Below are 14,272 nucleotides of genomic sequence, written 5' to 3'. Positions count from 1 at the left end.
TATAATAATCTGATCCACTGTCTATCATGATAAATAATGACACAAGACTCTTCCCAGACAGTGTTTTGCTCCATTGTGTGTGGGGTCACTATGACAGCTAATAACAGCATTACGAAGATAGATATAGCTGAGGAGAGAAGTCTTACTTCCCAAGAGCTCAGAATGGGTTTAACTCTAAGCCCTGGCGATTACAGACTTCAAATCCTTAGACAGATCAAGCCAACCTGCCGGGTCCTGGCATCCTCACCTCTGAAACGTGAATCATGATACTGATCCTGCAGAGCTGTGATACAGGAAATGTAAGAGAGCGCACAAAGGGCTTGTGTCAGCTCTGTGTACATAGCACAGAGGACAGTTGCCCCACAAGGAATTTTTTTGTCTGTAATCTTTAAGGGAGAAGACAGCAGGTGTTTTCTCTGTGGAGTAGCTCCTGGGTTCGAACTGCCACCTTTTAGTTATCCACTGACTGTGATTGGAGCAATGCTAGCAGAGGGAATAGCAAGAACAATCAGATCCTCAATGTAGCCCTGAGAAGTCATTTCAAAATTCCTGTCACTATCTCACAGCGCCTGCTAAATGTTTGTTAAATGGAGTCATGGCTTCTCCCTGGAAAACTAGCATATGCTCAACATGTGGTGACTACCTTAAGGTGACCAGACATCCCGCTTTTGGTGGTAGAGTCCCGATTTTTGGCATTTTTTAAAAAGTCCCAAATTTTGGAAAGAATGCACAACAAGCTAGGGAACGGTCTACTTGGTCCATATAGACCAAAATTTTAATCAAACCCTCCCCCCACCCCCATCAATGGTGCCCCGCGTTCAATCTGGTCACCTTAGACTACCTACATCCCACAGAACATGCCTGCAGCCCTAGTTTTGTGCATCTGTTTCCTTCTTTGCCCCCATACTAAGCTATGAGCTCCTGAGGACTCTGTAGCCAGTATCTAATACAGGGTCAGCCCATGTAGGCTATAGTAAATGTCCGCTAAGGCAAGTTAGAGAGAGCCCAGACCTTGTTAATTCCCAACAAAAGTTCTCATGCAGCATCAAAGGGCATCTGCTGGTGCCCAGCTATCAAAATGAACAGCATCTTGGGTCTTAAAGATTGTCTTCAAATAAGAAGCTATTTAACTAAGTCCACATGTAAGAAGCACACAAGCCTGTGTGATCCGAGGATGATAAATAATAAAATCCAAACCAAAAAGGGAAGGGTAAGATGGTAAAAGAGTTTACATTGTGAATACCTTTTTTTCAGAAGGTTATGAATGACAGTGAGAGCCCAAAATCCATTTTCAGGGTCCATACATAGATTCATGGTGAATCCTCTTGACCATAGTCCAGGAATAGCCTTGCTGTCAGACAGAATAGGATAAACTTGATTATGGCAGATGTAATTAGGTTGTTTTCTGCTTTCTTCTTGATTGAAAATTTCCCTCCTGGTTTATTTTGTTATAATAGTTTATCTTTTTCGTGTTCTTTTTCTTTTTTATTTATTTGTTTGTTTGTGGTGTATATGTGTGTGTGTGGTTTTCTTTTCCTTTCTTTCTTTCTTTTTTTAATGCTTCCCAGTGTGTTGAATCCAGCATAAGTAAATCTATAGAGACAGTATTGGTGGTATAGGAGGGATGTTGGAGGAAGATGGAGAGCTAATAATGAGTACAGACAGAAGAAAATGTTCTAGAACTGATTGTATCTAGTGATGGTTATACAACTCTTTTTAATATGACTGAACTATGGAAGTGTATGATATGTGAATATATATCAATGCTTTGTTTTGCTCTGGCTTGTTTTTGTGCATATTATTATCTCTGCAGGTCTATCTAGATAAGATAGGTTGGATAAACAATCTGGAGGAGAAAACAACAGTATGGACCTTTCTAGGAGGAACTGTGGAGAGGGGAAGGTGGGGGGAAAGGAAGTGGGTGTTAACAAACCCAGGTACAAGGGAACAACAAGTGATCCAAAATTGGTGGCAAGGAGGGCGTAGGAGGCCTGGTAGGGCTTGATCAAGGGCAATGTAACTGAGAGGAATTACTGAAACCCAATGAAAGCTGAGCATGACAGTGGGACAAGAGGAAAGTAAAAGGAAATAGAGGAAAGAACTAGGAGGCAAAGGACACTTATAGAGATCTAAATACAGGCATGCACATATGTAAATATATTTATATATTATGGTGAAATAGATCTATGTGCATATATTTATAGGTTTAGTATTAAGGTAGCAGATGGACATTGGGCCTCCACTCAAGTACCCCTCAATGCAAGAACACTTTGTTCTATTAAACTGGCATTCCATGATGCTCCCCTTCCCAACATGATGGCTGAAGACCAAGCGGGTGCATAAACAAATGTGGTGAAGAAATCTGATGGTGCCTGGCTATCAAAAGGTATAGTGTCTGGGGTCTTAAAGGCTTGGAGATAAACTAGCGGCCATCTAACTGAGAAACAACAAAACCCACATGGAAGAAGCACCCCAGCCTGTGCAATCACGAGGTGTCGAAGGGATCAGGTATCGGGCACCAAAGAACAAAAAATCATATCACTGTGAATGAGGGGGAGTGTGGATTGGGGACCCAAAGATCCATCTCTAGGTAACTGGACATCATATTACAGAAGGGTCTCAGGGGGGAGATGAGCCAGTCAAGGTGCAGTGTAGCTACAATGAAACATACAACTTTCCTCTAGTTCTTTAATGCTTCCTCCCCCCACCCTCCCCCTGGACTATCATGATCCCAATTCTACCTTACAAATCTCTAGACCAGAGGATGTACACGGGTACAGATAGGAACTGGAAACACAGGGAATCCAGGACAGATGAACCCCTTAGGACCAGTGGTGAGAGTGGCGATACCGGGGAGGTGGGGTAGAAAGGGGAAACCGATCACAAGGATCTACATATAACCCCCTCCCTGGGGGACCGACAACAGAAAAGTGGGTGAAGGGGGATGTCAGACAGTGTAAGACATGACAAAATAATAATAATTTATAAATTGTCAAGGGTTCATGAGGGAAGGAGGGAGGGAGGGAAAAAATGAGGAACTGATACCTAGGGCTCAAGTAGAAAGCAAATGTTTTGAGAATGATGATGGCAACAAATGTAAAATGCGCTTGACACAATGGATGGATGGATTGTGATAAGAGTTGCATGAGCCCCCAATACAGTGATTTTTTAAATAAAACCTTTTAACTATTTAATTTAAAGAAATGGCATCTGTGAAGAGAAGGATGTTGTGTGTCATTCTTGCTGCTTGGCAACCAACTTGGACTTTTTTCTAATTCTAATCTTCTTTTTAACAGGGCATACTGTGCGGTGTTCTAAGGGGAATGAAGATCAAGTCGGGTTCCATGGGAAAGGCCATCTTGCCCTTTGATGTCCAGGTCTGAGCCAACTGCACTGACAAAGAATGACTAGAATTTATCTGAGATTGGGCCATAGACAGCACCGGGTGTCATAGCCAGTCCTGTTTCTGCCGCATTGTCCTTCCTCCTCTCTCCCTGTATTTTGCTCAATTGAGGTTTCCATTGAGAATTGCAATGCTGTGGGCACTAATGAAATGTACCCTGGAGACCAGAGGCAACACACACAACATATAGGAACAAAGTACCTGGAAGCAGTACTAACACCTTTCCAACAGCTGGTGCCTTCAATTTTCCTAGAACAATATCCTCTAGCAGGAAAAATAATTATAAAAGCTATATGTCCATGTTTGATCTCAAGGAACAACAACATAGTTCATATACCAAGTAGACCCATGACTTGAGATTGACCATTTGCTGCTTTCAAGAACTGTTAACCATTTGATTATATTTTCAATAGGGCTTCTCCACCACTATCCTCCCACCATTATTCTCACTGATATCACATGAATGAGTCAGGAGCTGCCTGGCTGGGAAAAGTGTGTTGGGGAAGCCCTGCATGGTGGGACTCACAGACTTCTTGTTCCAGATCATTGATGAAAAGGGCAATATCCTGCCTCCCAACACTGAAGGAAATATTGGCGTCCGGATCAAGCCCACCAGACCTATGGGCCTCTTCATGTACTATGAGGTAAGGCCATGTATGTCATCTGCTCACACCCTGGCTCCCAGAAACCCTTTGGGGAGCCATGTATAAAGGACAAGTACAACTCTGCATCCTGCATTTTCTTTAGATCCTCCTCCATTCCTCTACCTCCTGATGTCTACTCTGATTGACACCTCATTGAGCTCAAAGTTCATAGTACATTCCTGAATCCCTGCCTGTTCTGCCCCATCTGTCACGAAAGGTCAACTGATAGGGTAGAAAGAAGACTCACTTCACGACGACCAGACTTGGGTTCCAGTATCTCCTGTGGTTAAGAACATAGGCTATGACATCAAACACACAGAGTTCAACTACTATTCAAATTACCAGTCAACAGGGTGATCAAATCCCTTACCATCAGTGTGGCACCAAGGGGTGTTATTATTCCCTTTCACATCGTGTCTTAGTTTCTTAGTGCTACTGTAACCAAAATAGTACACATGAGTGACTTTAACAAATGGGAATTTATTTCCTTACTGTGTAGGGGGCTAGAATTCCACATTCAGGTGCCCAGGATTCTAAGGGGGAATTCTCTCACCATTTGCACCTGGAGAAAATCTGTTCCTCAGTTCTTTGGCAATCTTCATGGGCATCTTTCTTTCCCCTTTTTGTACTCTCTCTCTCTCTCTATGCCTAATGTGTTCTTTTTATATCTCTAAAATGATTAGTTCTACTTGACTAGTAAGTCTGGTCTTGTGTGTGTGTGAGAGAGAGAGAGACCAAGAGACATTTTAGATCACTACCTCTACATTCAACAGTTTAAACCACTAGTCCACCCACTGCAAGTAGCCCCCTATTGTTCTTCTCCACATTCCATCTGAGTGAGCAGTTGTCACAATCTCATTTTTTAAATGTATTAAGGCTTACTTATGTCCTAGCGAGAGAGACAGAGGGAGAAATAGCTGGGGGTTTACATTTTAGATCACTACCTCTACACTCAACAGTTTAAACCACTAGTCCACCCACTGCAAGTAGCCCCCTATTGTTCTTCTCCATATTCCATCTGAGTGAGCAGTTGTCACCTCTCTAGCCCATTGCTTTATCTTCCCTCCCTCCCTCCCCTGGGTTACCTCCAAAGTCTGTTCCCTTTGGTATGTACGTCTTTGTCTTGATTTTGATCCTTATAGTTGTGATCTCATCCAAGGTTCGTCTTTTTGTGATTGTGTTTTCACTCAGCATAACGTTCTCCAGGTCCATCAGTGCTATGATGGGCTTTGTGTTTTGACCACTGTTTTTTAGTGATGTGGAGTATTCCACTGGTTGTATGGACAAGATTTTCTTTACCAGTTCTACTGATGGGCATCTGAGTGGTTTCTATCTACTAGCTGTTGTGAACAATGCTGCAATGAAAATGGGTGTGCCCATGTCTGTTTGCACTATGAATTTGTTGTGTGCTGTGAATTTGTATTGCTGGATCATATGGAATTTCCATTCCCAGTGGTTTGACAGAGCACCATATCACTTTCCACAGTGGTTGCACATGTTTCCAGTCCCACCAGCTATGGAAAAGGGTGAATCTTTGATGAACTGTCTGTTCATTTCTCTTGTCCACTTTTTTAATTAAGCTATTTGTCATTTTCTTATTGACATGTTGTTTCTATAGATTTTAGAGATTCATCCCTGGTCCACTGTGTACTGACAAATTTTTTCCCTCAGTCCGTGGGTTCCCTATTTACTCTTTGGATGTACATAAATGTTTTAATAGGTTCATCAGTCTATTTTAACTTCTAATGTGTGAGTTTTCTTCATTATATTTGATAGTATGTCTGTCCTGTAATAAAACCCTTAAGTTTGCCCCTATTTTCTCTTGGTGATATTTATCGCTCTGGAATTTACATTTAAGTATTTTATCCATCTTAAATTTGTGTATATATATATATAATGAGTTAAGAGTTTCTGTACTGGAGTTATGCTCACTTCTTAAGATGTTTGTGGAGTTTGCCATCCTTTTCTATATTCTGAAATAGTTTGTGTATATTGATGCCAGCTCTTCTCTGAATATTTGGTGGAATTCTCCAGTGAAGCCATCTGGCCCTGAGTTTTGTTGTTGTTTTTGGAAGTTTTTTAATGCTCTAATCTGTCTTTTTTTGTGAAGGGTCTGTTCAGATTATGTTACTTTGGGGAGATGCTACCTTTCTAGAAATTTGCTCATTTTAAAACGTGTTGGGTACAGACTTTCATAATGACGTGCTGTTAGTTCTTCATTTCATTTGGTTCTGTTGTGATGTCACTCTTTTTCTCTCTTACTTTTCATATTTACGTCTCCATTTCTTTTTCTTGGGAAAATTTGTCAGTGGTTTGTCAGTTTTTTTTAATCCTTTCAAAGAACCAATTTTTTGTTCAATTGATTTTTTCTATTGTTGTTCTGTTTTCCAATTTATTTAATTTCTGCTCTTATTTTTATGATTCATTTTCTGTTGGTAGTTGAAGATTTGTTTTGTTGCTCCAGTTCTAGCTGCTTAAGATATTGGGTTAGGGTATTGATTTTGGTCTCTCTCTCTTTTTTTAATAACGTGTTTTTTTAAATAAATTTTCTTCCAAGAACTACTTTTGTTGTGTCCCCCAAAATTTTGGTCTGTTGTGTTTTTGTTCTTATTTGTTTCAAGGGATTTTTATTTCATTCTTTATTTCAACGATTACCCAGTAGTTCTTAAGCAGTGCAATGTTCAGTGTCCATATGTTCAATTTGTTTTCCCTTGCTCTTTCTATTACAATCTCATTTTTTAAATTTATTAAGGCTTACTTATGTCCTAGCATATGATCTATCCTAGAAAAATGTTCCATGTGCATTGGAAAAGAAGGTATATGGTATTGTTGGATGGAATGATCTGTAAATATTGAGAAGGTCAACTTGGTGATTGTGTTGTTTAGTTTCTGTGTCTTTATTGAGTTACTTTCCCAGTGATCTGATTCCTTTCAGCCATTTGATAGTTGTAGCCAGGCACCATCTAGTTCTTCCAGTCTCAGGGTCATGGAAACTAATATTCATGTGGTCCCTTAGTCCACTGGACAAATTATTTTGATGAGTCTTTGATTTTCTTCATTCTTCTTTCTTCTAGACTGGGATAGACTAATAGTTGCACCTTGGATGGCTACCCACAAGCATTTAAGACCCCAGTCACTACTCACCAAAGTAGAATGTAGAACATTGTCCTACGTTATGCAAGTTCACTCTGAGGCTATCTTTGGCATCCTTAAGTCTGGAAATGAACACATTACCATGGCTCAATTTCCAGTCAAACAATAGACAGGTCTATAAGAAGAACAATAACAGCAGGGAAGTGTGCACTCCTGAAAAGAATCAACTGCTTGAGATTTAAAGGGCAGCGCATACCCAATAACAAATGTCAAAAGAGATAGGAAATAGAAAGCATGAGAAAGAGGGAACATAAATGATGTATGAATTGTTGAGTGGAACACTGATCTGCTCTGCAAATCTTCACCCAATTCACAATAAAAAGTTTGGCTGTTTTTTGTTTTAATGATTTGCTTTAAGACATACCTTACATACAATGATGTGTCCTCAGAAACATAACAAAGAAAATATTATTCCCAAATAATATTCTATCCACAGGTATAGGGGTTAGGATGCCAACACATAGTTGGGGCAGACACAATTCAACTCATATCGCAGAGGAAGAAATTGCAACTTAGAAGTGTTATGTGATTTATCCACATTAATGAATGGCTGGTTCACATTAAAAGCTATATATTTTTCCCCCCAAAGACCTTACTGCGTGCTCGCTTCGGCAGCACATATACTAAAAAAAAAAGTAAAAAAAAAAGACCTTACTGCTCAATTTGGGATAAGAGTCTTAAATGAGAAACCCAAGGGTTATAGAAAATGGAGACAGGCTATAAGGCACACCTGCTGAAATTCTTTAGAACAAATCCAGACCTCCCTAGTTAATTTAAATGGCCATGAGTGAGGAATTCTCAGCTTCCTGAGATTGACCAGGAAAAGGTGACCAGACCTGAAAATGTGGGCTCAGATTCTATCTCCTTTCTCTAAAGTTCCAACCACTTGAGGCTCTTTGTGGTGCTAGTGTCCAAAAACAAAATGCAGGCCTTAATCTTAATGATAACAGCTCAACTTCAACAGTTAAGCATTAAGTTTAAGCTTAACAGAGTAAAGCGTATAGCCATCAATAACTCTCTACCTTTCCTGCACATTACATATGTTCTTAAAATGGTAAAAGGAGATTATTCATTGACAGGCACTAGGGACAGGGCATGGAAAGAGGGAGAAGAAGAAAAGGCAGGAGTAAAGTAGGTGTGGTGATGAAACAGCAACACCAGAAGTCCTTGGTGGAACTGCTCTGCACGCAGACTGTGGTGGCAGATACATGAGCCGACGTCTGTGACAAAATTGCAAAGAACTATAAACACAAGTGAAACTGAGGAAGTCTGAGCGTCTATCAGTGTCAAGACCCTTGTGGCTGTAGTTTTGTAAGATGGTCCTACTGGGGAAATCCGAGTAAAGGCTATACATGATCTTTCTGCATGATTACATTTTTTAAAATTTCTTTTGTCTAATAATACTTAATTGTGTTGGGTTCACACAACAAATTAGGTTGCCAATGGGCAGTTTCTGCATCATTTGTTGAGCTACATTGGTTACGTTTTACAGTGTGTCAATTTTCTCCTTATTTCCATTCTGGTTAGGTTTTGTTTGTTTCTAAGATAAATACACCTTATTTTGTTATGATTTTCCTTATTTCAATTTGCAACGATTGCATCTTGCTCACACACTGAAGGTTTGTGGCGGACCTGCATCCAGCAAGGCCATTGTCACGATTCTCTCAATGGTATGTGCTCCCTCCATGACCCTGTGTCCCATTTTGTAATTCTCATGATATTTCAAACTTCTTCGTTGTGTTATCACAAACAGTAGGCTACAGCATAATGCAAATATAACGTTTGTGTGTGCCGAGAAACAGACAAAAAAAGTGCGTCCCTGTATTGCCATATTCAGTTTATTGTAATATGAGGAACCAAACACACAATATCTCTGAGGCCTGCCCTAGTTCCCCTACCTCCATAGTTTTGCTGCTGGATGTACACCTACACCTGTCTCAAAATAAGAAGCTTCATTTAAAAAAATGCCAGTCGCTTGCACAAAATTTGCAGGATCAAATGTGATCATATTTTGGGAAGGAAAGTTATCCCATATATGAGTGGACTTCAAAATGGAATGGAAAAATAGAATTAAAATTAATTTTTTCATGAACTTTCTAAATCCCCTTTGTATGTTCATTAAGACCACCCATATACCAGGTGCTGAGTGAGCACTGAGATTTATAGCAGTAAATATTTTTTAAGTTCTTGTTTTATTTTTTTAGAAGTCATTTTATTGGGGGCTCTTCCTTCTCTTATAACAATCCATACATCAATTGTATCAAGCACATTTGTACATATGTTGTCATCATAATTTTTGAAACACTTTCTTTCTACTTAAGCCCTTGGTATCAGCTCCTCTTTTTCCCCCTCCCTCACCTACCCTGCCACCCTCATGACCGCTTGATAAATTATAAATGATTATTATTTTCATATCTTACACTGTCTGCTGTCTCCCTTCACCCATGTTTCTGTTATTCGCCTGTGGGGGGAAGTCAGATCCTTGCTGCCAGACTGCTGTCTCATCCCACCACAGGGGTGGGCCTGCTCCCTGCTGCTGGGGACAATGGACAGGCTCCTGTGGGTGGAGTTCGCATCCTACTGATAATGGTCTCTATCAGTTGGGCCAGGGACAGGCCAAACCGGCTGTCCCTTCTCTTCCTATAGTGTGTATGTCCCTAGATCACCCCCTCCCATCACTGTAATACCTGTAGCACAACCCTTTCCTGTGACGTATGTCTTCACCTGTAATGTGGGGGCTCAAACGTCCCCAGAGAGTATAAAAGCTTGGGGAGCATTAAAATTCTCTCTCTCTCCACGTGAATTACCAAGCGGGGCTGAGGTGAGCAATGCTACCATGAAATGTGTCTAACTCCATTTATTTCTATATCTCTCTTTTATCTCTCATGCTCTCTATAACTTTACTATAATATTTACTTATTATTGCTGTACAATTGCGCCTACCGAACCCGTAGTGATTGTGCTAGGAGCTGGCTTCTTCTGGCATTCGCCCCCCCTTAGGGGGAGAGGGAATATACTCCTCCCATCTTCCCCTAACCCTATGGTATTGCTGCTCCCATTATTGTTCCTGAGGGGTTTATCTGTCTTGGAATTGAAATTTTATTTCAGCAAATACCACACCAAAATGAGTTGTTCTTGAAACTGGCTTAATAACATCCCTTCATGAGCAGTAAAATGATTTAAATGTTTCCATGTCAAGAAAATAGGACAAGGAAGATTATATTGTGCCAGGGGGCTTGAATCCAGAGTCCAGTTTCAGGCTGTTACTCACCAGCTTTATACCCACTGCTTTCAACAGAGGGTGGGTGATCGTCTTTTTGCAGGATGACCCAGAAAAGACAGCCCAGGTGGAGTGCGGGGACTTTTACAACACTGGGGACAGAGCAACTATTGATGAAGAGGGCTACTTCTGGTTCCTGGGGAGAAGTGACGATGTCATCAATACTTCTGGGTAGGTGTGATTGACCGTGGGCCAGCAAGTGTCACCTCACCTGCCTAGTGGGATCTGGCTTGCCAGGTGATTCCTCCACGTATCAGTGAGGGAGCTCTCGGTCTAATTACTTCTAACTTGTGCACCTCCCCCAAACCAAGTGTGCAGCTGCATCGATCAAAATGAAGTTGAGGTGGGTTTGAAAGGTAGGAATTAATTCATCATAAGACACTGCGTGATTGAAGGAGTGAAAGGATTGGGACGAGGGGGTTTGTTTGGGTCTCTATTGGCTGGGGAGCTTATTTTATATTTGTGCTCCTTGTGCGAGGCTCACGCTGTCACAGGAGAAACGTGATGGTGACAACGGAACTTTACAACATCCTTACATGTGAAGCACTCACCAAAGGGTTTTCTGCCCATTAATCCACAAGGTTACCATCCAATCCAAAATTTATTGCACCTCTCGAGCTGTTTCAGTGGTATGAGGCAGGACCCATGTTAATCCCTATTTTAGAATGAAGAGACTGGGTCACACTGCAAGGAAGAAGGTTCCCTTAGTCTTAAAGGTACCTCATGGTGGAGCCCAGATTTCCAGTGAGGTCATCTTGATCTGAGCCCATCTGCCTATACCTTATAACACTAATATATAATATATAATAATATTATTATATTATATTATTAATAATATTACATAATAATATTATATTATATTATTAATAATATATTGTACTATTAATGATATATTATATTATATATTTATATATAATATAAAATAATATATTAATAATATATTATATTACTAATAATATAATATATTATAATAATATAACAACGATATATAATATATTAATAATTAACATAATAATATATTGTTGAATAAATAATAATAATAATATATAATAATAATAAAGATACATTATCCTAGACCAACAATTCTAGGGCATTTCAGGAAATGGAAGTATTTGTTCATCTCTAAAGCAAACACTTACCTATTGGGAAATAAGATGCTACATTTAAATGCATGATTAAGATAAATTTTGAGGTTTCTAAGAAATTTCATACTGGCAGATGCTGCTCCAGCCAAGAACCCAGAGCCCTGGGAAGACAAACCATCTGTCCACTTGCTCATCTGCGGCCTTGGGAGTCTTGTGTGTACCTGAGTCTTAGTCTTTCTGAGCATAGGTGTTAACGGTTCTGGTCCATGACCCAGGCAGGTCCCCCTCCTCAGACTTCCTATTGTGGATTAACCTCTGTGCCAAAGGAATATGGGACCCTCCAAAGTCAATCATTGAACAACATCTCCCCCCAATCCTGGCATATGCCTCTGAACCTGTGAAGGAAGAGTAGTTGATCTTGCAGGTACCGAATTGGTCCAGCAGAGGTGGAGAATGCACTGGCAGAGCACCCAGCGGTGGCCGAGTCAGCCGTGGTGAGCAGCCCAGACCCCATTCGAGGGGAGGTGAGTATGGGACACTGATGGGACCATGTCTGCATGTGGGCTCCGGGAAGCCGGGAGCTGGACAAACTATCTCCCCAGCGTCCATTCTGTGGTGCAAAGGTCTCATTAGTGTGAGGAGGGCATTCGCAGTACGTGCCCAGCAGGGAGCCCTGTGAGCTCACCTGTGAATCTATAAGTAATGATTATGAATGCTGATTATAGTCGTGGTGATGATAGCTAAAATTTAGTGAACCCTGACTGTGATGTACCAACTCTTTTCACCCACAACAATCCAACGAGGTAAGGACTCTTTATGGATAAGGAGCTGGGTGATCTTACTAAGGTTGCCACTCCCAGCCTACCGAGCAGCACTGAAAAAGGAAGCACTGAAGAAGATGGCTTCCTTCCATAAAGATGACAGCTTGGAAAACCCTATGGAACAATTCTATTCTGTCACATGGGGTTACCACCAGTCAGAATTGCCTCAAAGGTAACGAGTCTTGTTTGCATAGGCGAGGAAACAGCCATAAAGAAATAACCCGCCTTAATGACACGGCTCAGCAATCTGGCCCCATGGTATATAATCTTTGATTTTAAAGGACTTATTGAAAACATAGGAGCTCCTGTGGTGTAGCAGCTGCTAACTGCAGGGTCAGCGGTTCAAAACCACCAGCCAGCTCTATGGGATAAAGACGAGTTACAGTAGTGGGAGTTCACATGGGCAAGTTCTACCCTGTCCTATAGGGTCACTATAAGTCAGAATTGACTGGATAGCAGGGACTTTGGTTTGGGGTTGTTGGAAACCTATTATGTGTTGAACCCTATGTGATTGACTTAGGGATGTCATGAATCATTGTCGATTGCCTCCACCTATTTGCTCACTGGATTCCAAGCAGAGAACTAGACATACAGTGATAGTATCAGCTATGATGCTACTACTAACAATAACAACAATACATTTTAACGAGCATCACTCAAAATAAGAAACGGACCAAGCATCCATGAATATAGGAAAGTGAGACATCACCACAAATGAAGTGAAATGCATAAAGATTCATATCCTAGATATCAGTGAGCTGAAATGGACTGGTCTTGGCCATTTTGAATCAAACAACCATATGGTTTACTGTGGTAAGAATGACAAATTCAAGAGGGAAAAAAGGTTTTTTTTTAAATTCAAGATATATCTTGAAGTACAATGCTTTCTGTGATAGGATAATATTTGTACATATACAATGAAATTCAGTTAATACAACTATTATTCAATTTTACATATCAACCACTAAAATTTGAGATGAAGAGTTGAAGAATTTTATTAACTTCTCCAGTCTGAAAATGATCAAACATGCAATCAAGTTTCCTTGAAAATTACTAGTGATTGGAATGCAAAAATTGGAAACAAAGGAAAAACAGTAGGTGGAAAACATGGTTTTGGTGGCAGAAATTAAACTGAAAAATACATGATAGAAGTGTGCAGAACCAATTGCTTCTCCATTGCAAATACCTTTTATTCAACAACATAAATGGTTACTATGCATGTAGACTTCACCAGATGGAATACACAAAAATCAAATTGATTAGAGCTATAGGAAGAGATGATGGGGAAGCTTAAAATTAGCAGCCAAAACAAGGCCAGGGGTGGACTGTGTAACAAACTATCAATTGTTCATATGTAAGTTCAAGTTGAAGTAGAAGAAAATTAAAGCAAGTCTACAAGAGCCAAAATACACCTATAATATATACTGTGGTAGTTAAATAATCTATTGTCAATCTGAGACTTAAGAGTGAAGGCATGGAGTTTAGCCTGTCAATCAGGTCACAGCTTGTTGACCTCATTTGGAGACCATAAGGAGATAAATAGCTTACTGGAGGAAGAAAACAGAGACACTCCCTGGGAGACATTTGTGCCAAGACACATGGAGCTACACTAGAGTGCTGGAGATGAAGGAGCCACATGGAAACCCCTGCCAGCCAGAGATGCTTCCACTGACACTGGATCCACAAGACTTTCCACCCACTGGCCTGTGATCTTCCAGCATTCCAGATCATTGCACATGTTTCATGACTCTGAAGAGGAATTTATAGATTGATATTGGGCATATGGAATAATATCAGACTTATGGACTTGATTTGGACTGGGCTGGGATGTTTTCTCAATATTCAATTGCTCTTGTATATAAAGCTCTTTCTTTCTTTCTTTTTTT

At 40.4% G+C, this 14,272-nt stretch overlaps 1 protein-coding gene across 1 annotated transcript in view; it reads left to right on the top strand.

Annotated features, from left to right (window-relative positions):
* Positions 1–14,272, top strand: part of LOC101663211 (acyl-CoA synthetase medium chain family member 1) — a 63,884-nt gene that overhangs the window by 38,039 nt on the left and 11,573 nt on the right. The window contains exons 8-11 of the mRNA XM_045286003.1: positions 3,297–3,377; positions 3,946–4,047; positions 10,524–10,651; positions 11,990–12,089. Of these exons, the coding sequence (XP_045141938.1) occupies positions 3,297–3,377; positions 3,946–4,047; positions 10,524–10,651; positions 11,990–12,089 (411 nt within the window). The remainder of the gene's footprint in view (positions 1–3,296; positions 3,378–3,945; positions 4,048–10,523; positions 10,652–11,989; positions 12,090–14,272) is intronic.

The sequence above is a fragment of the Echinops telfairi genome, unplaced genomic scaffold (assembly GCF_000313985.2).
Source record: "Echinops telfairi isolate 266 unplaced genomic scaffold, ASM31398v2 ScPeMD7_5;HRSCAF=22, whole genome shotgun sequence".
Lineage (NCBI taxonomy): Eukaryota > Metazoa > Chordata > Mammalia > Afrosoricida > Tenrecidae > Echinops > Echinops telfairi.
Note: the sequence above shows the minus strand (reverse complement) of the source record. Positions and strands in the feature narration are given on the sequence as shown.